This window comes from Epinephelus moara, chromosome 4, assembly GCF_006386435.1.
Source record: "Epinephelus moara isolate mb chromosome 4, YSFRI_EMoa_1.0, whole genome shotgun sequence".
Classification (NCBI taxonomy): Eukaryota; Metazoa; Chordata; class Actinopteri; order Perciformes; family Serranidae; genus Epinephelus; species Epinephelus moara.
In genome coordinates, this window is record NC_065509.1 from 8603624 (window position 1) to 8629188 (window position 25565).

The 25565-nt window shown below is 40.1% G+C and overlaps 3 protein-coding genes across 3 annotated transcripts in view; 1 reads left to right on the plus strand and 2 right to left on the minus strand.

The window, feature by feature from the left end:
- zgc:66433 (uncharacterized protein LOC321250 homolog) overlaps positions 1-13259 on the minus strand; it is a 71932-nt gene extending 58673 nt beyond the window's left edge. Inside the window, exon 1 of the mRNA XM_050042124.1 lies at positions 13126-13259. Within this exon, the coding sequence (XP_049898081.1) occupies positions 13126-13190 (65 nt within the window). The 5' untranslated portion in view covers positions 13191-13259. The remainder of the gene's footprint in view (positions 1-13125) is intronic.
- A 1836-nt stretch (positions 13260-15095) lies between these two features.
- On the minus strand, positions 15096-18740 carry dcps (decapping enzyme, scavenger). Its single transcript, XM_050043142.1, has 6 exons — positions 18460-18740; positions 17311-17461; positions 17063-17208; positions 16831-16944; positions 16496-16606; positions 15096-16246 (listed from the first exon to the last, which is right to left on the minus strand). Exons 1-6 carry the CDS (start codon positions 18661-18663, stop codon positions 15980-15982), a joined length of 993 nt encoding a protein of 330 aa, XP_049899099.1. The 5' UTR covers positions 18664-18740; the 3' UTR covers positions 15096-15979.
- A 3621-nt stretch (positions 18741-22361) lies between these two features.
- Positions 22362-25565, plus strand: part of ids (iduronate 2-sulfatase) — a 28132-nt gene continuing 24928 nt past the window's right edge. Inside the window, exons 1-4 of the mRNA XM_050043038.1 lie at positions 22362-22712; positions 23287-23423; positions 24382-24559; positions 24747-24835. Coding sequence (XP_049898995.1) covers positions 22637-22712; positions 23287-23423; positions 24382-24559; positions 24747-24835 — 480 coding nt within the window. The 5' untranslated portion in view covers positions 22362-22636. The remainder of the gene's footprint in view (positions 22713-23286; positions 23424-24381; positions 24560-24746; positions 24836-25565) is intronic.

A 25565-nucleotide genomic window follows, 5' to 3' on the forward strand; every position in this document is an offset into this window, starting at 1 on the left:
GGGATCACTTTTACTGAAACATTAGGTCTGTTACGTAGACAATGTCAACTTCTAGCTAGCTAGAGAAATATTGAACGGACAACCAATGTCCTGATAAGCTGCTGGTAATATGTGGCCAGAGCATTTCAGCATCATTCAGCTCATTGATCTGGTTTTATGGCCCTCAACTTTAAATTTAGCAACATTAGCTGTTGAATATTGTAGAACATTTAGCTGCTAGAGAGCCTGATATTTCCCCAGGAGTTGGTGGGGAGCAAATCAGGGCTAGGAGGAGCAAGGAGAGATAATATTGGACTTTCATTTGTCAGGTGGACAGAAACACGACTGCAAATGAATGTTGCTACATGTCTGCCGGATGTGTAAATACGCCACTAAGTTGATCGGCGTTATCAACTTGATGATGATGACGACATTCCAATGCCGTATTCACAACTTGTTGCACCTCCTCAAAGGGAGAAAAAAAATCAGTTAACGAAGGTTTAGCTTTGTAAAGGAGGAAGTTATTTAATTAACCAACAAATGAAAAGCAAAATTTGTCTTTGATATGGACAGATTAATGCCACAGTAGGCAGGTAGTGTGGACAAATCTACTTTATCAAAACATTCAGGTTTACTCATCACTGGACCTACACCTACACAATGACCATTCTTTTAATATCCTGCTCATTTGACTGATATAAATATAGACAACTAATGTATCTGACCCCTGAAGCAAGAGTATTTTCGTACAGTACAGTATAAACTGAGGCAAATTAAGTGCTGTTTATTGTTGGACCTTGAGAACTTATTGATAGAACTGTTTATGTCCACATAACAGTTTTGCGTCTAGTCCTCAGGCATACAGGGACATATTGGATTTAATATCCAGTCTAAGTACTTGGGCTCCACTCAGTATAGACTTTCCTGGTATACTGTGTTGTTCCACTTTCATATAATGGATTTGCATTTTCAAAATTAATCAATATACAGCACTTAGTGATGACAGCATTGATTTTCCTAGTTGACTGATGCTGGTGACAGAACCTTCATAATGAAGGCTGTGGTTTGATTTTAAATGGATAGTTCAGTTTTTTGAAGTGGGGTTGAGGTACTTATCCATAGTCACTGTATTACTTACAGTAGATGTCTATCAGCACGTCCTGAGTTTGGGGAAACAGCAGGAGCGCTGAAACCGAAACTGAGCAATGCACTAACATGGACAAGGGCAGCTGCAAAATATATTTTAGCCACCTACAAAAGTTCCACCTAAAAAAAATCTACCACAGTTTAAGTGTTACTGAGAGTATTTTTACCACTTTATCTTTCTGTCAGATAGCCTGTTCCTGTGCAGAGCCACTTCAGTTCGACATCTATGCTCTCTTCAAAGCCACCAGACTCCGTTGACAAAAACAGTCATTTTGGCTCGCTGAACACAGGAGCTGCTGGTCTACTGCTGCCTCAATCAGTTAGTTAGTTTGTGTTATTGTGTGACTTTGGTGAATCCAAACTAACCACTTTAAACACAAAAGTCACATAATAACACAAACAACCTATCTGATAGAGGCAGTGGTAGACCTGTTTTCAGTGATGTTAAATCAGTGTTTTTCTCAATTGAGTCTGGCTTTGAAGAGAGCGATATAAAGGCTTCAGTTTCCTAGTAGAAATCACTGTCTGACAGAAAGGTAACGAGATGAAATTACTCTTAATATAGCCTACACTTAAACTAACTAAACTAATATTGATCGTTCTAGGTGGGACTTTTTTAGGTGGCTAAAATACATTTTATTGCTGACCCTGTCCACAGCAGCACATTGCTTAGCTTTTGTGGCAGTACTCCTGCCTGCTTCTCCAAACGGGGAAACACCATCCGCCATCTACCGTAGGTAATACACTGATTATAGATAACTGTCTCATACAACCCCACTCCAAAACTATCCTTTTAAATACACCAAAAAAAGTATGTACAGTATGTGCCACCACCATCTGCAAACATGGATGCTAAATAAAAGTGGAATCAAAACCATCCTTCTGATTTTGCCATGCCTTACTGTGAATTACGCTATAAAAACAGCCTTGTGTTAATCATTCTATCCGTCTCAGCAGGGGGCCAAGCAGTCGTGCAACAGCCTGTCGCAGTTAATCACTATAAGTAGACAGCTTATCTACCTATAGCCACTACTGCTCTGAGTGTGTGTGGCTGCGAGGTGACATAAGGGTTGATCCTGAGATTCCCTGCTGCTAAAACCTCTCAGACACACACACACAATCAAGAGAAGTAGTCAGTTTTAGCCAACTGGCCAGTTTACTTAAATGTAGGATCATTTAAGTTAAAAATACACAGACCTGGTAAAGCACCATCCATGACAGCGCACGTCTTTACATGTTTCAATAGTTAGAGGATTAGTGAGGTTTTAAGTGAAAGTTTAAAGATTTATTTCCTGGGAAAATGCTTTGTCACCCAAAGTATCATCTCAGTGTTGAGCCCACTGCATGAAAAATTGGCTTGAAAGTGACAAAAACATCCAAATCACATTAATCATCAGGCCATTCACAGAGGAGTGGCGATAGTGGAATGAATTTCTCAATTCCAACATGCCCAGACTGAATGTTGTCTGAGTGATTCATTCCAAACATGTTGAAATTGATCAAAGCTGTCCAAGTCATCACTAGAGCGTGTGTGTGTGTGTGTGTGTGTGTGTGTGTGTGTGTGTGTCAGTGTAAACAAAGACAGAGTCAGTCTGTATCAGTTCCAGAGCTCAGCAGCTCCATTTCAACAGCATAATACACATACACACGGTCACTAAGATCAGTTTTGGCATGCTGGGACTGAGAAATTCCTCCACACACACACAGACACACAGACACACAGACACACACACACACACTACATAAGTGTCTACACATGACAGTGCCAATAAACCATCAGGAAGGACCCTCTCAGGGTGAAGTGGTGTTGACAGAGGATTTCCACCATTTTAATGTATGTGTTAATCAGTGTTTCCACCAATACATTCAGTGTTGCTGCGGCTTTGCTGGAGATTAATTCCAGGAATCCAGATCCTGGGATTTTCCATCCTGAATCTCTCCGTCTTTGGTGCAGCAGGGATGTCAAGACACTCAGGAAATTCAATTAAATCAGTCACATAAATCTAAACGCTGTGTGTATTCTGTATTTTTCTTTCCAGATAGAAAAAAATAGTTTAATTAGTTACACTTTTTGTTCGTTGATGCTGCAACAGGGAGGCTTTTTCTGTGGTGTAATTTGTATTGATTATTATGTCAGAGTTGAGAGTGAAAGTTAAGATAAGAGAACAAACACAAAGCTTCAAAATCAAGAAAATGTAAACACATTCAGTCAGTTCCTCTCACAGAAAACTCGGTCAAACCAATTAGACGGGGTAAGTTGGCGTTCAGCTGCCAGACAGAGGAAAAGGCAATGATGCACAGGTTTGATTGAGCAATAGAGCAAAGACGGATGTTTTTGATGACAATGAACTAGTTTTACTGTAATAGGGAGTTCATGTTATGGGTGCATAACGCCAGGAAATCACTCACACTGGATGAGGAATCTGCCAAGCCTTCAAAATTACAGCATGTAGTACACAGATTTAAAATAACAGGACCTGCACTTTCTCTTATAAAGAGGCCATTAAAAACAGTAACACTGTATATGATTAAGGGGCATGAACTCAGTCAGTGTACTATTATCATATTAGGTAGCTGAATAAAACCAAAAAGTATCTTGCCACATCTTTTACCATCCAGACTACAGAAAACTACAGTTCAATCGCTGCCATTGATAGTACGGGCATATTCAAAAGGAATGCTGTGTCATCACTAGCAAATGAAACATTTTAAATAATAAATGAATTGTTATTGTCACTCACCAAGCAAAAATGTTAAATGTTCTTGGGTTCCAGTTTCTCAAATGTGAGGATTTACTGTTTTTTCTCTTTTTATGTGAATGCAAACTCAATACCTTTGGGATTTGGACTGCCGGCCGGACAAAACAAGCTATTTGAATACCTCATCCTGTGTTCTAGATGATCGTGAGGGGCAATTTTCACCATTTTCCTGACACTTTTTAGATTAAACTAGACACCAGCTTGCGAACAACTACAACCACGATACAGCAATCTGCCACTTAAAGTGAATGTCTGCCAGGGGTGTAGCCTGAGGGGAGGGGCAATGGCACCTGCTCGGACCAAACCCATCTTTGATCACGGCCTTTATTGTGATCTGAACTAGACACTTGTAAAGTTTTGTAACTGTGTCCTACAAAACATAAGCTTAAGTACTCAAAAATGCTTTGGTGGTAACACACACACACACACACACACACAAAGAGTCTCACGAGGTCAAACAGTACCAGCCCTTGTGACATTTACAGCTGGTGATAATAGCTTGATTAAATAGATTAAATAAGTTGTAGCCATAACAACATACATGCCAAGTTTATACTGAAGTTAGACAACTGCTGCCAAATGCTTCACTATGTTCATTAGCTAGCTGCTGAATTTTGCCTGAAATTTGGTGCTGGGCTGGTGGTGTACACTGGGTTTATCAGAATTTTTTGAAACAGAGATCTGTGTGGGTACATGAGACTCTAAAAAAGAGGGTGGATCACGGTTAGCACCACCAGCTGGTCCAGGAGCTTCGCCTCCATGATGGTCGTTTCAAGTACTGCGCTTATATGTTTCCAAGCCTGCTGTTTTCTATTGAGATAGTAACTGTGGTTTGTAAAGTTGTATAGCTCTGGGTATCCTGCAACCACTGCCTCCAGTTTCTCCTCCATTGTTTACCAACTGTAAACTTGTCATGACCACCACAGAAGGCCCGCCTCTCAAATCATCTGATTGGACAATGGGAAAAAAGCAGATGTGACATGCTGCGTTTTTTCAACTCGAGGAGTTCAGAGCGCTCCAGCGAAAATGCCAGGCGCCTAGAGCGCAGAAACACCAGGCCCATAGAATCGCAAAAACAGCCAGCAAGAAGCTACATTCTCATTAAAAACAATTACAAAAAGCCGCTCCAGCTGCTAAAATGCATTCTGTGTGATCGGGGCCTAACGCTGCAGGCCGTAAAACCAAGACAATGAGCTGAAAAACGATAAAAAGCTGCTTAATCTGTAGGTCTGTCACTGCGAGTGAGCCCTTTGACATCACACATAGTCATCTGACCCATTGTAAATATAAAATTCTCGGTTAGTGCAGCTTTAATAGAGCAGGGGGAGTTTGTCTCTGTCCAGGTTATCAGTCACAGCACACCCAATCCAGGAATGCTACTTTTCTTTTTAAGTGGGAAAATGAACTCGGCTCCAAGTCTTTTGCAAAAGAATCTAAATAGACCCCTGTTGAGGGAGATTTATGACCTTTCAGTATATGAAACACCTGGTTTCTCCTTTTTTTACCTCCCAAAAATCAACAGGGGTTTTTCAAAACACAGATATCCAGTGTCTCTATGGATGTGTTCTGTATGGATTTCTCAATGCTGACATGTCAAAACATATCCAAGAGCATGGCGCAATATATAAATGTGCATGAATGTGTGTGTATATGTGTATATGCATGTATCAATCATACAGCTTTCTGTTTATAGAGCCAAGAGGAATGTCGGTCAGTTTCCCTTCGAAGGAAAAAAGTGGATGTTGGTATTTCCTGAAACGGCCCTGAGTCTGGACTCACTGAGCGAGAAAGAGAGAGAACTAGATACCTGTCCTTTGGCTATCTTGCCTTCATCAGAGGGGTGAGGGAGGTTTTCTCTGGCTGCTTGATATACAGTCTATCTATTAGTCATTAAAGACAATACGAGGGAAGGAGGTAAAGCACAGGTATCAATAATAAAGTTAGTGATGGCTTAATTCCACTTAGCTGCTTCAGTGTAATGTCCTGGGGCCAGTTTCACAAAGATAGCTCACACTGGTGTGTCGTGTTCGGCCTTGCTGTATTTTGCCCTGAAGAACCTCAGTCACACTTGTTTCATAAAAGTTTTTTAATAGACCCATGCCAGCTCATTCTTTAGAATAAAAATGATGAACTGAATATCAGCCAATGATGATGACTTTGTCCTCCTCCTCCACACTGGCCAAACGCTGGAGATTGTGGATACATCCCATTTTACAAGGTAGAGAATGAGAAGGAGAGTTCCACTGTCTCATACAGGAGCTGAAGCTCTACCAAGGCTGGTTCCTGACACATATTAGGATGTTGGCGGGACAGTCTGAGGTCCTTCTGGGGATGCTAGTGCTGCAACTGAGGAGGCAGAGGACCTACTACCAGGATCCTATTGACCCAGAGCAGCGTCTGGCAGTCTGTCTGAGGTAAGTTATTGTACAGCTTAAGCTACTGTGAGCTAATGTATAGAGTTTCCTTTTTGAGTGTATTTGAGTTCCCTATGGTAAACATTTATGCAGTGTAGTGTGTTTAGGGCTTTTTTGGGAAAGATAAGAATGGAAGGAGTGGATCGCGGCTGCGTTCAGCCCTGACAAAACATTAATTTAAACAGAAAACAGGGATGAATTGAACACCCTGTTTTGTTTCGCAGGTGCACTGCCCATTAATACAGTAAAGTTAATTCAATTCAATTCAAATGGGCTTTATTGACATGGTAAACACATGTTTACATTGCCAAAACAAGTTTGTTTCAAAATTGTTTGAACAATAAAAGAAAGATTTACCAGAATTTGGTTTATATACATGTCACTGCTGACTCGGTAACTCCTCTGACACTCCAACAAACCCTGAGAAAATGTAACTCAAAGTGCGTTGCTCACCGTTTAGAGGTGTCATTTCCAGGAAAGCGTAGCAAAACGGTGCACACTGTTTATAGACTGAACGTTCCCCTGGTATTGCCTTTCTCAAGGTTTTAAGGAGTGTCAGTGCCTGATTCATTCTGGCGGCCTGATCTGTACTGTGCATGTGCAATTCTCAACAGAGATGAGAGGGAAGCAAGATGGCTCCCTTCTTAGTTACCTCCATCATCAGCTCTGGAAAAAAAAGCGATGTGTTTAATTCAGAATATTAACTGTTAAAAACTTTTTTTAAGCTTGGTATGAAAAATCAACCTTGTTCCAAAAAAAAAAAAAAAGACTTACGTCACATTTCTGCCAGGTATATTTGTGTTTAGTGTAGAAGTAGAGTAGTAGAGGAAAGAAGTAGTAGAGAGTTAGAATAGTTTTAGATTTTTCATTAGTTTTTATCTTTGTTTTGTTCTTAATTTTTGTTTTCAAGTCAGTTTAGTTTTAGTTAGTTTCCAGAGTGGGTTTGCTTGTTTCAGTTTAGTTTTTATTGTTTAAGTTTTAGTATTAGTTTTATTTATTTATTTTTTTTAAATTATAATATAGGTGTTATTTGTCAGGGTTTTTTTAAATTATAATATAGGTGTTATTTGTCAGGGGCAGTATACTGTAGGTATAGTAGTAGGTATTGTACACGTAACACTTTGTGAAAGCAATAGACTTACAGTCATGCAGTCATTCCAGTCTCCATACACACATGCCTCCTCACACTCGTTGTGTTGACAAATTTGACCGATCTGGCAAATATTAAAACTACATTCAGGAAGTTTTTCTACCAGGAGCCAAATTATCTGCAAATGTCTCGTCCTCTCCAAAACAAACAGAACAGTTTATTTATACTGGTAAAAGACTAAAAGAAGCAGTTTCATGTTAAAATAATGTGATTTTTTTTCTGAACCTCTCGTTGCAGCGTGGCTGATGTGAAAACGCGAATGGCACTATCTAGAACCATTGTTTGGTTTGTCCTTTCTGGGTTGTCGTAGAAACATGGCCCACTCCGTAGGTACTTACCGCTCCCTATGTAGATACAAACGTTTCATTCTAAGGTAACAAAAACACAACAATTTTATTTGCAGGTGATTAGACACTAAAGAAAACATACTGCTTTTATATCCTACACACCTAGTTTTAGTGTTTAGTTTAAAGGCTTTGCAAAGGCCTTTACCATGACCTATAATGGATGTGCTGTATATAAAGGTACCAGAAACAACCCCAGAGAAGAGCCTGATAAAAGCATGCCGGCTACAAACACTTGTGGAGTAAAGCTTGGTTTTCTGGAAAACAGTTCTGCAAACTGTTTAATTTTGGTGGATTTCTTTGCCCGCCAACTGAATTTCCCCCAGTTAGATTTCTGGACTTGTGGTCGACGAAGAGGCCCTGCTTTTCTTCCCTCTCCTCATTCGTCTTTCTTCTTTCCATCTCCTTCCTCATCTCCATCACTTCTTTCCCCTCCGCTGGCCCGAATTCCTCTCATTCACCCCTGCATTGCAACGCCTTTCCCCTCTCCTCTGTTTTGTGGTTTCTGTCTGTCTCCTATTCTCTCCATTATGACGTGCTCATGCTGATCTAGATCTCTGTATAGAGGAGGAGGAGGGGAGTCTCTCTGTAGCTCTCTGAATTCCACCTCACATCTGGAAACCATCTTCCCTCTCTCCCTCTTTGCCAATCTCTCGCTCTCTTTCTCTGGAGCTCTATGTTGTAATGTAAATAGCCCTGTAATCATACTCCTGCACTGAGCCTGCCGCACTGGGTGGTGTGTGTGTGTGTGTGTGTGTGTGTGTGTGTGTGTGTGTGTGTGTGTGTGTATGAGATCTTTCAAACAAGCCTAGATTTCTTCTTCTTTCTCGCAATCTCAGGTCCCAGCTGAGGTTTATGGGGCAATAAAAAACAAAACAGCCGTATTCAACTCTCCTTGCTCACTTACACACCTATTCTGTGTGTGTTGAAGCAACAGGAGGCACATGGGCAGTTGATTCAAAGGATTTAACTGAAGGATGATGGACTAATAACCTGAAACTGAGGTGCATCTCATTGCTCCAGAGTGATGACATATTATGTCTTGTAATAAACGGGCTACGGCAGAGTATTCTCTGTTCGGTACTTTTGACTGTAGATGGAGTACATAACAACTTCAAAATGTAATGTAAAATGGAGACACACTGCATTAATGTAGCAAGCAAGAGCAAAAACATCTTATCAGTTCAACTAATCATCTGGGCTGCAAGAGAGATAAACCTGTTTTGGCGGCAATCCTCCTCCCCCCTCACACAGGAAGTTACAACAAAGCAAAATCCAAAACTCAGTATGGAGAGAACAACAGAAATCTGGACTTGCTATCGAAATTAAACTTCCTCATCATCTCTGCCCCTACTACACACTAAAGGTATGGTCGCATTACGCTTCCGTCCTACGAATATTTGCACCATCTCACTTCCCCACATGATGGACAAATTCAAGTAGAACTTTCTTGTTTTGGTTCGATCTCCAACCAAATCTGGTGGACTTATGGGTCAGAGCTCTGCTTACTTTTCTAGCACATTTGACTATGTTCACTACTATATTACATCACCAAGCTACAAACAGCAGTGTTGCTCCTACAGACTGTTTAAAGTGCTTTGTTATCGCTCAGATCAATATTAATTTATTCTCCTTTTTTTTTTTAGCAATTTAACCAATGGGCCAACTGAACTGTCACTCCCCCTCTATCTTAGAGCTCTACTGCTCCATATCTGCTGACCGCATATAATGATATAATTAACATTTGGAGGAAAGAATACAATACAGTTCTGTTCGTGTTACATGTTGTGAATGGTCATGGAAATTTGATCGTGGGTCCTTGAAAAGTCATGAATTTTTTTTGGAAATTTTGTTCATGAAAATGTGTGAACAGCCTGAAGTTCGTCAGATTGAATCCCCCACTTCTTTTCTGTCTTTTCCCACTGGGAAAAATCATCCAAACTCATAACATCTCTTGTCACTGATATGCAGATGATACTCAGATCTACCTCGCCCTCAATTCCCGATATCAGGCTGATTTACCTTACTTACAAACCTGTATCCAAGACATTAAAGACTAGTTACCTCATAATTTCTTGCTGTTAAATGAAGACAAGACAGAGATCTTACTCTTTGGCCCCCCACATCATTACCACTGTTGTTGCCTATAACCTCAATCACCTTTCGGCCTACGTCAGACCACATGCTAAAAACCTGGGTGTTACGTTAAATGGTGATCTACGCGTCAGGTCCAGCCTCTTCAAACTCAGAACCATCTCCAATATTATGCATTTCCTATCACCCTCTGATTTATAGAGTCATTTAAGCACTATTATCATCCAGGCTGGACTACTGTAACCCCCTCTACCTCACATTTCTCAGACTACCATTTCCTGTTTACAACTAATCCAAAATGCTGCTGCCCAGTTATGAACAAGGTCCAAAAAACAAGACCACATCACCCTACCCTTGCATCCTTACACTGGCTCCCCGTTCATTTCAGGATAAACTTCAGGTCTCACCCCTACATATATCTCAGAACTTCTCATCCCTCACAGCACCACCAGACTGCTCGTATCCACCCACCATGGCATGCTTTCAAGGTGCACCTCAGGACCCTTTTTGCTCTATAGATTTTAATTGTGTTTAATGTGTTTTTCTATTTTTATGTGATTCTCTGGGTTTAAATTGTGTTTAAACTTGTTTCTATTCTACTCTTGCCTCATTCATGTTTGCACTTTTATGTGTATACATATATATGTCTTTGTGAAGAACTTTGGTGCAAAACCTGTTTGCTTTTTAAAGCGCTGTATAAATGAAATTAACAGCAATGTGTAGTCTTCCTGACCCACATGATCGCATACATGTAAACCTAACATGTCAACCCATTATTAAAGGGCCACTCCAGTGATTTACTATTATACTTCTTTTAAGTTGGGGATCACAGATAGGGACAGATTTTTTTCAAAACCAAAAAAACCCCAAAAAACTAAAATCGGTGTATCAGAGGCAGAGATATCTTGACTTTTAATCCCTTGCGGAGGTCAAACTCCAAAAACAATACATTGTACATTTAATACAACCAATCATCAGATCATTTTGTTGGACGCTCTCTGTCTGGTAAATGCCCTCCTGAGTCACACAAAAAATTATACAACTTTTGTTCTGTTTGCACTGTCATAATGACTGAGATCCCAGTTGGACATTTCAACTGGAATGCCCCCTGAAGACGGATTTCCAACTTTCTGACCTCGAAATCCAAGATGGCTGCGCTGCACATCAACAGTAGTGAACACTGAAGTAATGTTTATTAACACTTTTGCCTTATTTGTGTCTCATCTGTGGACATGTTGATGGTGTTTGTATGCACAAAATGCAGGGTAATACGTTGTTAACAACTGGTTTTCCTAACCTGGCTAGAACTGCTTGCTAACAACATCTTGATTTTTTGACTTCTTGTACTGAAATCAAGCCTGCATAAACAGCACTGGATTTTAAAGCCAATATGACATGGGGCCAAACATGAAATTACAACTTCTGGGTCTGTCATGTGGTGCCATTTGGCCCAAAAAGACTTTTTCCCCTTGACTTTCATTGTGAAAGAGACAACTGTAAATCAGTGGATTGAGCATCACAACCCACAAGAAATGACTCCTTTCACTATCTGGATCCATTTGATCCAATATCATTTGGTAAGTCTAGAGGAGCCGCGCAATTACACCAATTTTATTCCTATTCAAAATAGCAGAGGTCAGAAGTTAGTCAGTCAGCCGTGCTTGGCCACCGTGAGTCTCTAGTGTGCTTGCTTTATGGACCCAACAGTGTGGAAGATACAGGCACCACAACAAACATACACATGTAGCAGAGAGCATTCAGTTACACACTGAGCAGGACACAGCTACATGTCTAATGTCTAATTATGTATCGGTGTGTTATCATGATAGGATTTCCTCACAGAGAGGAACAGTAAACAGGAAGTCCCTGTAAAACCTCTGAGGGTTTGTTCAATGACCCAATGACAGATGAGCTGATCAGCCTTCTAATCAGGAAAGCTGTGACAGTTGACAGGCCACACACACACACACACACACACACACACACACACACACACACGCATACACAGAGGCATATTTATCAGCTTCTCAGTCAGATTACCAGCGCTGATGCCCTTAAGCTCATGTATCCTAATAATGCTAACTCGATTTACAGCAAATGCCTCGTCTAACATCATCATTTATCAGGGCTGTGGAGGCTGTGTGTTTGCTTTACTGCCACATAGAAACACTGCAATCAGACGTCCACATTGTGCTTCAGTACATCCTCATGTGGATCAGATCAGCAGATCCCAGATCAATAGAGCCTTTCATCCTCTTCACTGACAGACAACATGAGTCTATTCTGAGGCTGTCAGTGTCTGTGTTCAGGATTACAGCGGTTCCCACACAGTGAAAGATAACTGTTTAAGCGGGACCGTCCTTGACCTCTCGCTACCAAACACTGAGCTCACACACACACACTGTCACACGGAGGGTGTGAGTGTGTGTGAGCTCACAGTATTACAGTATGGTGGAGAAAGAAAAAGCAGAATGATTTGAAATGTAGTTCTAAAATAAAATAAAAAAAGAAACAGGGACAAACAGTTGGACTTTAAATACTTTTAGGAAATACATATGCAAAGAACATCTCTTCTATGTTACATTTAAGAGCTGATGTGGATTATAACCTGGGTCCTATTGACAGATTAGCCAGTTTAAACCCCAAACATACTTGTGGGATGGATTCCAACCTGAAATGCATCTTAATGAGTCAAATTAATACAGGATCTATCATAATAGATGGTGACCTCTAAACTGAACACAACCAATTAAAATGGGATTGAATTATGTAATGGAAAGCACAAATCTTTGTTTGTGAAGTTTTCTCTGATTACCAACACCCAAACTTACAGTTTAGCCAACAGTTTTGTAAAGTCTGCACATAGAGGCTTCATCACAGCAAAATCAGTTCTCAGAATATCCCAGAGATGTCTCAAAGAAAACCCTTCAGACTCACTAATGGACTTCAAGAACTCTTCAGAATAATTACAGCTCAAACCAGGCCACCTACATCGCCACAGTGCTGCCAGTAAATCATGATCCAAACACGCTTTTTTCCTCGCTCAACAAACTTCAACCGATGCACAAACAAAAGCAAAGCATTGTAGGACATGATATCGACCGCATGTATCGATCAAACGTCATAGTTCCCCGCAGCCCAATAACTCATCTCCCGCACACATTACAGCCAAAGTTTGTCACTCAGTCACAGAGCTGCAGTGCTGTCACAGCTCACCATAAACACGGCGGGATACTTACTGTGTCTGCTCAAGCTCAAACGGTCTCAAAGTGAACTCATCCCGCAGAGACTGAAACCAAGACATGAGCGCTGTTAGTGGACTAATGATTGGATTATTTGTCTCAGTCCAGCCCTGAGTCCGCTGCTCCGCGGTGCTGCGTTCACAGGCTGCTCGGAATCTCCCGAGTTCCAACTCTACTCGTTTATGTAGATGTACAGAAGTAGCCAACAAAAGGGTAAACCGTGATTCTAAGATCACGACAAACAAAATTGAATATTAAAAAACGAAACAAAACAAAAAAACAAACAAAAATAATCCATTTGTCACACTCTAGCTTTAGGTTTGTAACAGAATTTGATAGCCCACACTTCAATACATTTACATTAAACAAGAATCATGTTAGTATAAAACTGTCAAAAATAAATAAATAATTAAAAGTAATATTAGAATAACTTTTTTTGTGACCAGTTTATCTGATACAGCCTAGTTAGAGTTTGTGAGTCTAGTGCAACATACTGTATAGTACAGTGCCAGACCTTGCACATCCAGGGCCTTAGATAAGATCCACCCCTCACTACCACCAAAAAAATATTACTAAATAAAATATTATTTGCTATTGTTGTTATTGTTATTATCTTTCATGATTATTGTATTTATTTCCAACAAAAATATGAGCTAATGAGAAAGCCACACAAATAAAACAAGAAACAATAATACTAAACAACAAGCATTAAGAGAAATTGGTATGTGCAAATTTGCAGATTTTGTCTTCTTGCTTTTACACCTAAGCAGCTACCAATGTGGCTTACAGGATGATATAGTATGTTTCATCTTGTATGGTATCTGATATTCTAAATATTCGACCACCAAGGCTATTTCTGAGTGGCTGCTGATTCAGTTGCGACACTGAAGTCATTAAATGTTGACAGACTGAATTATATTGTTTATTTCTGACGCATTTCATTTGTAGGGCATCTACTGAGATTCAGATTTTTAAAAAAAATATTATTATTATTATTATTATTAGCCTGCTGCAACGTTTAAACCTGAAACTCTGCCAACTTCCACTGAATTTATTTTATTTATTTATTTTAGAATTTTAACCTTAAAAAACTTGTTGCTTCTTAAGGTTTTACAGATCACTCAAGGGTCGTTGACACGGTGCCTGGGCATAATGATGGATAAGGAATATTTTCTCATTTTATTCCCTGACAGCTTTGGGTCGTGTTAATTAGTTTACAGTTTTACGAGGAACACCCGAATGCACCTTAGTCACAAAGCAGAGCGCCGCCCAACTGACTTCTGATGAGATAAGAAAGTGATGCCCGCTGTGAGACACGTCCTTGTTAACAAAGACTTTCATCATGTTTCAGGTCTGAACATATCTTTGCTTGTAAAGCTGAACAATCCATCTACTGTCACGTCCTCTCTGATCAGATTGACTGGACTATACAGCGTGTCTGCTTCACTGAGCAGCATGTAGCTGTGAACCTCTGGCATTGTAGGTATCAATCTAACTAAACACGGTACTTCAGGTCCAACAGTATGTCAGCTGGCTGAGGTTAAATATAGTTTGGTGGAAAATGATATCCTTGTGTTTATATGAACTGCAGAAGTATGGCATTTAACACACCATATATTCTCTTTTTGTAAATAAAAGAGACAAAATCAGAAATCCCAGTTTGTTACCAGTATAAAAGCTGGAGTTTGTTATCCAGTGGGATGGTTTCAGTGGCAAAGCTGGATTCTTTTTGGAATCAATGCTGCCATCTAGTGTTGTGGCTGGGTTAATAATGTCAACATGATTTTGAAAATGAAACTTGCTATAATCTTGGTGGTTTGGCTTGCCTCTGTGTTTGTAGGGTGCCATACAAAAGAAATGTGCTTCACCTTAAGTCATCTACCACTTTACTTCATCGGATTAAAAAAACATAAACAAAAAAAACCCTCTGAAATGTTCCAAACAAGTGATGACATCAACTGACTGAGTAGAAAAAACAAAACCTCTTTAATTCACTTACGTAGAAAACATCTGAAAAACATGAAAACAGAGCCTGACTCATGTCAACACCTTCATAAGGGATTAAAGTCAAACGTACAAATGATGTATCCAAATATGTATAAAATATTAAGAGGGTAGACAGCAGACGGACAGCATCTTTCAGACAGCACAGGAAAAACAAAGAGTCTAACAGAGTGGCAGGACGGTAAAAGGGAAACATGACAATATGTTGCCATGGTCATGCTTTATTGTTTACAAAAAATAGAATAAAATACACAAAATAAAATTGTTTGTCTGTTATTTTATGTTGTTTTTCTAGCAACATCCAGGAATTGCCTAGGTGGCCTGTGTTTTCTGTTCGTCTGAAGGAGCTACGTAATGTCTGCGTGTACATTCTGTGATGGAGGACAGCATCAAGTTAAAATATTTTAACTTTGAAGGGCAATGCTGTCTGGCGTTACAGTTGCCCTTATTCCCTGCTGGCCTCACCTAATTTTACCGTCATGCTCTCATCCACTAAGGTGATATCTGGTTAACCATTTACCGTCTGCTGGATTCCATGTGAACGCAGCATTATCAATGTGTGAAATACTCCAATTATTTATGTTCTGGATTATACTACAAACCTGAGTTATGAATTGACACTGATAGAAAAATCTCTTTCAGAGAGATGATATTTGTAACAAACAACCAATCTGTACACACAGACACTGACAGTAGGGTAAGCTGACTGGCCAGCAGTGTTACTGTGGACAGAGGAAACAGCCATTTGTTAACCAATCAGATTAAAAAAACACAAAGAAGGTTATTGGACCTGGTCTGACACTATCAAAAAACACACTGTGAATGGGAATCTACATGAGACTGTACGTTACAGCCTCCCCGCCTCTTTGAACTTGCTCAGCAGTCCGTCATCTGCCCTCAGGGGGAAGTACAGGGTCCGGGTTTTGTAGAACTGCGCGTCAGACTGGAGGTTTTGGATAACGTCTGCGAGGAGGTGGGCCCTCTCCACGCCGCAGCCCGGCGCTTCATAGCCCAGCTTGGTGAAGTGGACGTGGAGGTGGTAATACGACGGTTGGTAGTGCAGGTAGACTCTCAGCTTACTGGCTGGAAGGTTGTAGCGCTGCAGGATGGCCTCCTGAGGCACAGTGAAACAGGTATTGTAACTCTTTCTGTATGTTCACCATCATGAAACATGCCCAAGGCTTTTGTCTCTAATTATTAACAGCTATATCTTGTCCTAACTCTCTGAAATGGAAAGTACAACTGGTTTAAGATAATGATTATAATATTCAAGGTCACATTAATGGCAGCTGCTGGAAGAAGAGGATGTTTTCTGCTCTTTTTTTCTCCAGGAAGTCACCCTGAGGTGACACTGTATCCTCACCTTTCCTTTGTGGAAGATGTTCTGCAGCAGTGGTAGATGCTCTGACGTCAGGTCTCTGAGACTCTTGATGTCTCTCTGATGTGCTATGGCAATCAGGTATAAATTATCAACCTGAAAGAAGACAAATATTGTAAAACTGCAAAGTTCAGGGGCCTAAAAATCTTTAGGTACTAACTAAAGTCATGGTCTTCCTATATATTTGATGATCAGCAGGAAAACATTCAGTTGCTTGATTTCACAATTGAGTTTTGACATTTTAATTCTCATACCAGGAGAAAAGGTTTTAATCCTGACAGTTTAGATGTATGCAATCACAACGCTAACATATGCGTCACCTGTTTCTGGTCCCATTTGAAATCTGGAAGAAGGACAAAGCCAACCGCTGGGTCAGGATCTTCATAAACTATCCTGTCAGCCTCTGCCTTCTTCTCCAGGATGTTGTGTACCCACTAGGGGGTGAAAGGGATGTTAATCCACAGATACTGCTGTATATTCACATGTATGCATCAAGATGCCAGCACAAGCATGTAACTAATGCAGCAGAGGGGGAGATTTCAGGACGCTGACCTGCACACTGAAACTCTGCTTCTGAATGTAGGGCAAAGTGATGGACTGGTAGTCCTTCCCCGTCTCCTCCACCAGGAAGCTCTCCTGACGCTGGTATTTCTTTACATGCTTCTCTGTGGCTGGACACACGACTGTGGTCTTAATATCTGCAAAACAGAAGCACACAGTCTAACAAACATTGGTCTGGCTGGCCAAAGTGGCTGCTGGCCTCACAATATCTTCACTCAGTTTATTTTTCCCGACCCTACCGTTGAGCTGAGGGGGGGCCTGTAGCCAATATGTGCTGTAGATGTCGTTCCTCATCTCCAGTTTCAGCTTGGAACCACTGAAGAGCTCAGCCAGGGTGTCCTCTCTGATGGGAGTCTTCTCCAGGATCACCACAGCCTCCTGATCTGCAAGCTGGTGAGGACACATTCAACTGTGTGATTTCTGCACACATTTCAGAATTTATATTTGTATAGTGGGGTGGAAATGACAGTAACCCTAAGGGACAGGTGTTCTTTTTCATGAATAAAGACATAAAACACTAAAGGACTGTTGGCTATTTATGAGGGGGGAAAGGGTGGTGCAAAAAGAAGGAGGCATGTCAAATAATTTTTTAAGCACTGAGGAGGGACTTATGTGTTTTTTTATTTTGGTGTAAGGGAGGTGTATACATATTTTAAATAGTTGTATTTCCTTTACTGCAAAAAAGGCATGTTTTCTTTATCTTTCTTTATCTTTATCATAGCCAGAAACTGTAAAAACAGAAATCATCGTTGGATTTTCAAATTTAAGACGGTCCTTGGACACATCATGTGCAATGAGCACTGTCAGAAAATAAACAAACATTTCACCAAATCTGATGATAGATAATGATGTTTCATCGACATCACATTCTTCTCATTTTAAATTTGGCCAGAAATGAACTGCTTGCACAAACTAACCAGCGTGCCCAACACGACTGAAAAAACAATGTTTCCTTTTTTTTTTTTCCAACTTCAGCAACTTTTCACTTTCACTTTCACAGTCCCTAATATATCGTCATATACTAAATTAAATTCAAAATTAAGCTGGTTGATTGTCCAAAGTCTGATTATCATCTATCATCTCATTTTTATTATGTTCCTTTTGGTGTCAAATTTTGTTTTTGTTATTCTTATTTCTGAAAAAGTTGTGTTCATGATTTTCTTATTGCTGAATGGTGCACAAAAATTAACGATAGTGCATGTCGTCCCCATAGTGATAATGCAAACTTATTTTGAAATATGGAACCGGAAGTCACTTCCATTATTCCTGCACAAAACTACCCACACCACTCAGACTGAATACAACAATAGCATTTCCCTCTAACTTAACGTTACCAATAATAACTCTCAGCTGAGTTCCAACAGTCAGAGTTAGCTAAGGTAGCTGACCTTTCCGTGGATGAAGATGTTTTTCTCCCGGGCAGAATCACTCAAGACGCTGGTTGTTGTAAACTCAGACAGAATCTTTTCAGATTCATGTTCCTTAACATCTCCTGCACCATTTTCACTATCAGTTTTGACCCTCTTGACTCTCTGAGACAATTCATCAGATCCAGCACCACCAGCTTCACGTTTACTCCCGGTATCCGCCATGTTTCGTGCTGCAGCTTGTGGCCAAAGATCGTCTATTTGTGAAACGACTCACTCAACTACACTCAGCTAACGTGGAGCTGGAGCCTCCTGCATGTGCTCTCCTTTCTCCCAATTTTCCCCACTGTGAAATATTTTTAAATGTTTCTCAATAACGTTATATTCTTTAATATAGAGACACAGGCGTCTGTGGTAATTTACCAATACCATAATCTTTCAACAGCGATTCTGAGAGTTCATTATTGTTCACCGGAAGTTGCATCCAATTATTTTTACCGTAGCGTCCCCAGGAATAAGGTAGATATAATAATTTATTTATTTATTTACTTGAGCAAATTATTATTCAAATATTTATTAAGCATTTTATTATATAATTGTGCATTTATTTGAGCACTGAGTTATATAATTGGTTATGTACAGTCAAGCCCGAAATTATTCATACCCCTGGCAAATTTTGACTTAAAGTCACTTTTACTCAACCAGCAAGTTTTTTCTTGATTGGAAATGACACAGGTGTCTCCCAGAAGATAATAAGACGACATACAAGAGGCATCATTGTGGAAAAAAATATTTCTCAGCTTTTATTTACATTTGAACAAAAAGTGGCATGTCCAAAATTATTCATACCCTTTGCAAACTGTCACAGTCTATAGGAAAATCCAAAGTTCTATACCATTCCAAATAGTCCAAGCTGTTCTAAAGCATCCTAATTACCCTGATTCATTGGAAACAGCTGTTTAAATTGGTTTGTGGACAGTCATGGCTAAGACAAAGGAGCTCACTGAGGACCTGCGGCTGCTCACAAGTCAGGAAAGGGCTACAAGGCCATATCTAAATGTTTTCAAGTACCAGTGGCTACAGTGCAAAGTATTATTAAAAAATATAAGACGTTCCGCACTGTAGAAAATCTCAGAGGACGTGGTCGGAAGCCAAAAGTGACACTTGTGCTGGCCAGGAGGATAGTGAGAGAGGTGAAAAAGAATCCAAGGATCACTACCAAGGCCATCCTGGTGAATCTGGGCTCTGCTGGTGGCAACATCTCAAGGCAGACAGTCCAACGGACACTGCACACTGCTGGGTTCCACGGACGCAGACCAAGGAGGACGCCACTTCTCCAGATAAGGCACACAAAAGCCCGCTTGGCCTTTGCAAATGCTCATCTGGACAAAGAAGAAGACTTCTGGTCTTTTGTTTTATGGTCAGATGAAACAAAAATTGAATTGTTTGGCCACAATGATGTATCCTTCATTTGGCGTAAAAAAGGAGAAGCCTTCAACCCTAAGAACACCATCCCCACTGTCAAACATGGTGGTGGGAACCTAATACTTTGGGGGTGTTTTTCAGCCAATGGACCAGGGAACCTAATCACAGTAAACGGCACCATGAAAAAAGAGCAATACATCAAGATTCTCAACAACAACATCAGGCAGTCTGCAGAGAAACTTGGCCTTGGGCACCAGTGGACATTTCAGCACGACAACGACCCAAAACACACAGCAAAAGTGGTGAAGAAATGGTTAGCGGACAAAAACATTAACGTTTTGCAGTGGCCCAGCTAGAGTCCTGACTTGAATCCAATTGAGAATCTGTGGAGGGAGCTAAAGATCAGGGTGATGGCAAGGAGACCCTCCAACCTGAAAGAGTTGGAGCTCATCGCTAAAGATGAATGGGCAAAAATACCAGTGGAGACATGCAAAAAGCTGGTCAGGAATTATAGGAAGCGTTTGATTGCTGTAATAGCCAATAAAGGCTTTTCTATTGATTATTGAGAAGGGTATGAATAATTTTGGACATGCCACTTTTTGTTCAAATATAATTAAAATCTGAGAAATATTTTTTTCCACAATGATGCCTCTTGTACATCGTCTTATTATCTTCTGGGAGACGCCTGTGTCATTTCCAATCAAGAAAAAACTTGCTGGTTGAATAAAAGTCAAAATTTGCAAGGGGTATGAATAATTTCGGGCTTGACTGTATCTTACTATATAATGACGAAAACTCTGTCTCTCTGTTCCACATTTTTCTCCTCACTGACTTGGTTAGTCCATGTGAAATTTGGCACAGTGGTAGAGGGTCATGGGAGGATGCGAATGAAACAATATTACATCAATTGGCCAAAGGGGGGCGCTATAGCAACTTATTGAAATTGCAAACTTTGAGTGGGCATATCTCATGCCCCGTATGTCGTAGAGACATGAAACTTTGCACAGAGATGCCTCTCCTCATGAGGAACAAATTTGCCTCAAGAACCCATAACTTCCAGTTAACAGATTTTTCGCCATTTTGAATTTTTTGAAAAACACTTCAAATCGATCTCTTCCTAGGAGGTTTGACCGATCTGCATGAAACTCGGTGAACATAATCTAGGGACCAATATCTAAAGTTCCCTCTTGGCAAAAGTTGGAAAACTTACTAAAACTGAGCTTCTATAAGGCAATGAATATTGCAGAGGGCGTGGCTCATCACATAAAGGTGTATAACATCTCAAGGGTTTCACCCATCACCACGCAACTTTGTAGACATGTGACCTCCATTATTGACCCCAACAAACAAAATGGGGGCACTAGAGAGCTAATTTCTTATCTAGGCCTAACCGCCATATTGATTTTTTACTAAACTTGGTAGATATGTAGAACAGGACGCCTCAAGGTGACTGGAGAAATTTAACTCTAATTGGCAACTGGGTGGCGCTATAACAACAGAAAAATGCTTCAAAATGGCTAAAATGGGGCGTCGGTGGCTTAGTGGTAGAGCAGGCGCCCCATGCACAAAGCTGTTGCTGCAGCGGCCCGGGTTCGAGTCCAGCCTGTGGCCCTTTGCTGTCTCTCCCTCTCTCTCTCCCCCCCTCCCACCTTACTGTCCTGTCAATTAAAGGCAAAAAAAAAGCCCTAAAAAATATCTTAAAAAAAAAAAAAAAAAAGCTAAAATGTGACCGATCGCTGTGGCTCCCCCTGTGGCTCCCCCTGTGGCCGAATGTTGTTGTTTTCTTCTAATTTTTGGTATGACTAAGTCATGGTATGGTATGCTGTACATAATCACGGAAACTGTCAGTGTGTCATTCTGTCTGTCAGTCATTCTGTCTGTCCCATGTTTTTCTACTCACTGACGTGGTCAATCTATGTGAAACTGCACATAGGCACTGAGGATTGGCATAGGTAGAAGGTGACAAAGCTACCAATGGGTATGGACTAGTTTATATATATTTAGTTACGACTTTACCTTCATAACGCTATTGATAAATGAAAGCATATAAAAATAGATAAATAGATTATAGATAGATAAATAAATGTGTAAATATATAAATAAGTAAATTATTTAATATACAAATGTATAAATAATCAGAAATAATAAATAAATAAATAAATACATAAATAAATACACAAATGTAACATTTCTAGATGTAAGGTCTAATTTGATTTGTGGTTTATTTATTTATGGTAAAAATTAAGAATTGAATTACATATTGTTTCTATTAATTTGCTCAAGGATTTTATTATATATCTTTTATTTATTCATTTATCAAAGCATAATTAGATGAGTATGTATTTATTAATTTATTTGAGGATTTGATTATATAACTATGTAAGTATAAGCCCTCAAAACCCTCCAAAGAATTCAACTAGGATTCATCTAGTTTAAATTGGTGCAGAGTGAGACCTCTCTTCATCTGCATTTCCCAGCTATGGTAGCGTGAAGTTAACAAAAAACAAAAACATACGAGCGGTAAAATGATTGACACGTCATTTAACTAATCTGATTAGTGTTTCGGGGCGAGCTGGCTGCTGAGTGCACCAATAAGAACATTTCAATCGGGCAACGCGATAATCAGGAAGTTATTTAAAGACGACGACATGCTCGTTTGTTTAGATATCCGCTTGCTGGAGGACGGCTGAAACCACAGAGGAGATGCGTGATTAACTTTGAAGTAAACTTTATCTGAGGGACACTTGTCGTTATTTTTCCCCGCCTAACCAAGATGTTCATGTGTGTCCGAGTATGGCTTCTCCTCCTGGGTCTTCACGCACTGGCTCCTGCTGCTGGGGCAAGGAGAGGTAGAGTTTGTACCGAGCAAATGTTGAATGGAAGCGAGCAAACCTGTTGAAAATGTCATCATATTTGAAAGCTTCATGAGCTTTATGATAAAGACACAGGTTGGCTTTTGGCTCGTAGACTATTTAAGTGGTTTCCTCTTATCTGAGGAGTAAATCTCAGTAACTAGCTCACATTAGCGATTAATGAGTGCCTGTTATAGTTACTTAGTGGCTGCAGTACGAGTGAGCGAACATTGTTTAATTTAATTCACGCATAGAATGGTGCTTTGTAAGATTTACTTGTATTTAAACTTACTAAGTTTGATATTGTTTGAAGTGAAACCTGCTCAGTTCTGTTCAGCTATTGTCTGTGCAACATGTTTTCCAGTGTCACGAAGGACTTTTATTAAATCACATTGTACTTTTTATTGTATTTACTTGTTAGTCAGCACCTACTTTTTAATTTACTATCATTTTACCCCTACTTGATAGGAAGCTTTCCTCAGCAGAAATCTGTACACTACGACTGAACTCGTCACTTCATATGCTCATTTTTAAGAAACATAAATAAACTGTGGTATATTTTTGCTTTCAGGGAGGAGAAATGTCCTTTTCATCATGGCAGATGATCTGCGGACGTCATTAGGCTGTTATGGGGACTCTGTGGTAAAATCGCCAAACATTGATCAACTGGCATCCAAAAGCCAAGTTTTTCTCAATACATATGCACAGGTCAGTTGGTGGTGTGTATGTTTATTGTAGCATCTTGATATGCCACACCTGTGAGGTGGGATGGATTATCTCGGCAAAGGAGAAGTGCTCACTAACACAGATTTAGACAGATTTGTGAACAATATTTGTGAGAAATGGTCTTTTGTGTGTATAGAAAATGTTTTAGATCTTTGAGTTCAGCTCATGAAAAATGGGAGCAAAAACAAAAGTGTTGCGTTTATATTTTTGTTCAGTGTAGTTTTCTTAGGCATGTCCTGACAACGTTGATCGGCCACACAGTTCACCAAATATTTTTTGACAAATAATTTTGTGCTCAAAGTAAAAAAAAGAAAAGAAAAAAAGGATGTTGTTACTAAATCTGTAAGATGGCGTATGACTATAGTAATCTGCAAGTCTGCAAGTCAGTGCACAACTTTCAGTCAAAAAGATGTAACGTCCTGTTAGAGAAATAAAGAGTCACGGTGCTGTCTGGGGCAGTGTTGGTGCTGAGGTGAGGTGAGAGCAGCTGATGCTAGTAGATGGTGCCCCTCCGAAATGCCCCATAACCGCATTTCAAAGAGCAGACCATGGCAACATATCTGTCTTTCCTTTGCTGGACTGTGTTCGGCGTGCAGCTGTGAGGCTCCCTGGTGCAGCACCAGCCAAACTGTGTCTCCTCACTACACAGCTGAAAGCTGCAGCAGGAGGAGACTGTAAAGAAGAGCGCGAGTGAAAGAGAGAAAGTTGGTTTGTTGTGTCAGTTGTTGTCTCTGGTAAACAGTAAATTCATCAAAGTAAGTGCCATATTGCTGTTTTCCAAACTGGAGCTGCAATCTTGTTTCAGTCGTTTACCACTAACACGTCCGACTGTCAGACACATCCCCATTCTCTGTTAAGAAAGAATGTTAACTAACCGTTAAACAGGAAGTAAAACTGACTGGAGGAGGGCTGCTTAAAATGTGTGTTTTTCCTTACTCAGCAAGCTGTGTGTGCTCCCAGCCGAACATCCATGTTAACTAGTCGGAGACCAGACACGACCAGGCTCTATGACTTCAATTCCTATTGGAGAACACATTCTGGAAACTACACGACCCTGCCACAGCACTTTAAATCTAATGGATACTTTACCATGTCTGTGGGCAAAGTATTTCATCCGGGTAAGATTAATAGTACACATTTTTAATAAAAATCTTAAAGTTAATGATGAGCCTTAGCTGCATTTTATGAGAAGAATCCATTCTACATGAATCACTTGTTTACTTTCAAAACGTCTTGGGATTAAGAATTGAGCATATGCAGTTGTATAGCAGTTACAATGGTTGTGTTGTTTTTTTCTTTCTTTAGGTATTGCCTCTAATCACAGTGATGACTACCCCTACAGCTGGTCCATCCCTGCCTACCACCCAGCTTCATTTAGATTTGAAAAACAAAAGGTCTGAATTGGGAAAAGTATCTCTCACACACATACAATGTTAACAGTTGTTGCTCGGAGTAATGACAGACGACTCCTCACCCCTCTGCCATACAAAATGGGGACCACTGAATGAAATGGTATAATTTGCCATAGAAATAGATAAAAACTGGTAGATATTCTAGTAGAAAAAATTCAAAAGGGTGCACATCCTGTAGTAGAGGCCCAGGTTCTAGCTAAGGTATAAACATGGAAAAAAGGAAAAAGCTGCACACTGGATTAAGCTCCCAAGTGAGTTTTAGTAAAAATAAAAAAAAGAGGATTTACCACATGACAAGGTAACGTTTCAAGCCTTACATATTCTTGTATCAACACGTGCAAAAAATTTCGAATAATCTGTCTGTTTATTAAGGGCTGACTTAAGGTGTGTCTCAAATCACATACTTCCGTTAGTACACTTCTATGTAGTATACTATGTGCACTATGTACTCATTGGCGTAGTGCGCGATTTTCGACAGGGTAGTGTTTAGGGATGCACCGAATATTCGGTAACCGAATATATTCGGCCGAATATTGCAAAAAAAAAACACATTCGGTATTCGGTGGAATAAGTTAAAAGCAAGGCCGAATAATAGTGGCGTGTTTTGATCACGCAATCAAACAGCGTGCCGTGACGGGCGGAGTAAAATGGCAGTGTGGCGATCCGTCCGTCACCGCACTCGCATTTGCGACTTAAAATAATAGTTTTGAGC

What these genes read in the sequence shown, in the direction of transcription:
- dcps (XM_050043142.1), bottom strand. Translation starts at nt 18,663, where the DNA reads ATGGCGGATACCGGGAGTAAACGTGAAGCTGGTGGTGCTGGATCTGAT. An exon ending in ACATCTTCATCCACGGAAAG is followed by an intron (nt 17,462 to 18,459) that starts GTCAGCTACCTT and finishes TGTCCTCACCAG; the next exon opens with CTTGCAGATCAGGAGGCTGT. An exon ending in ACATCTTCCACAAAGGAAAG is followed by an intron (nt 16,247 to 16,495) that starts GTGAGGATACAG and finishes ACTGTGCCTCAG; the next exon opens with GAGGCCATCCTGCAGCGCTA.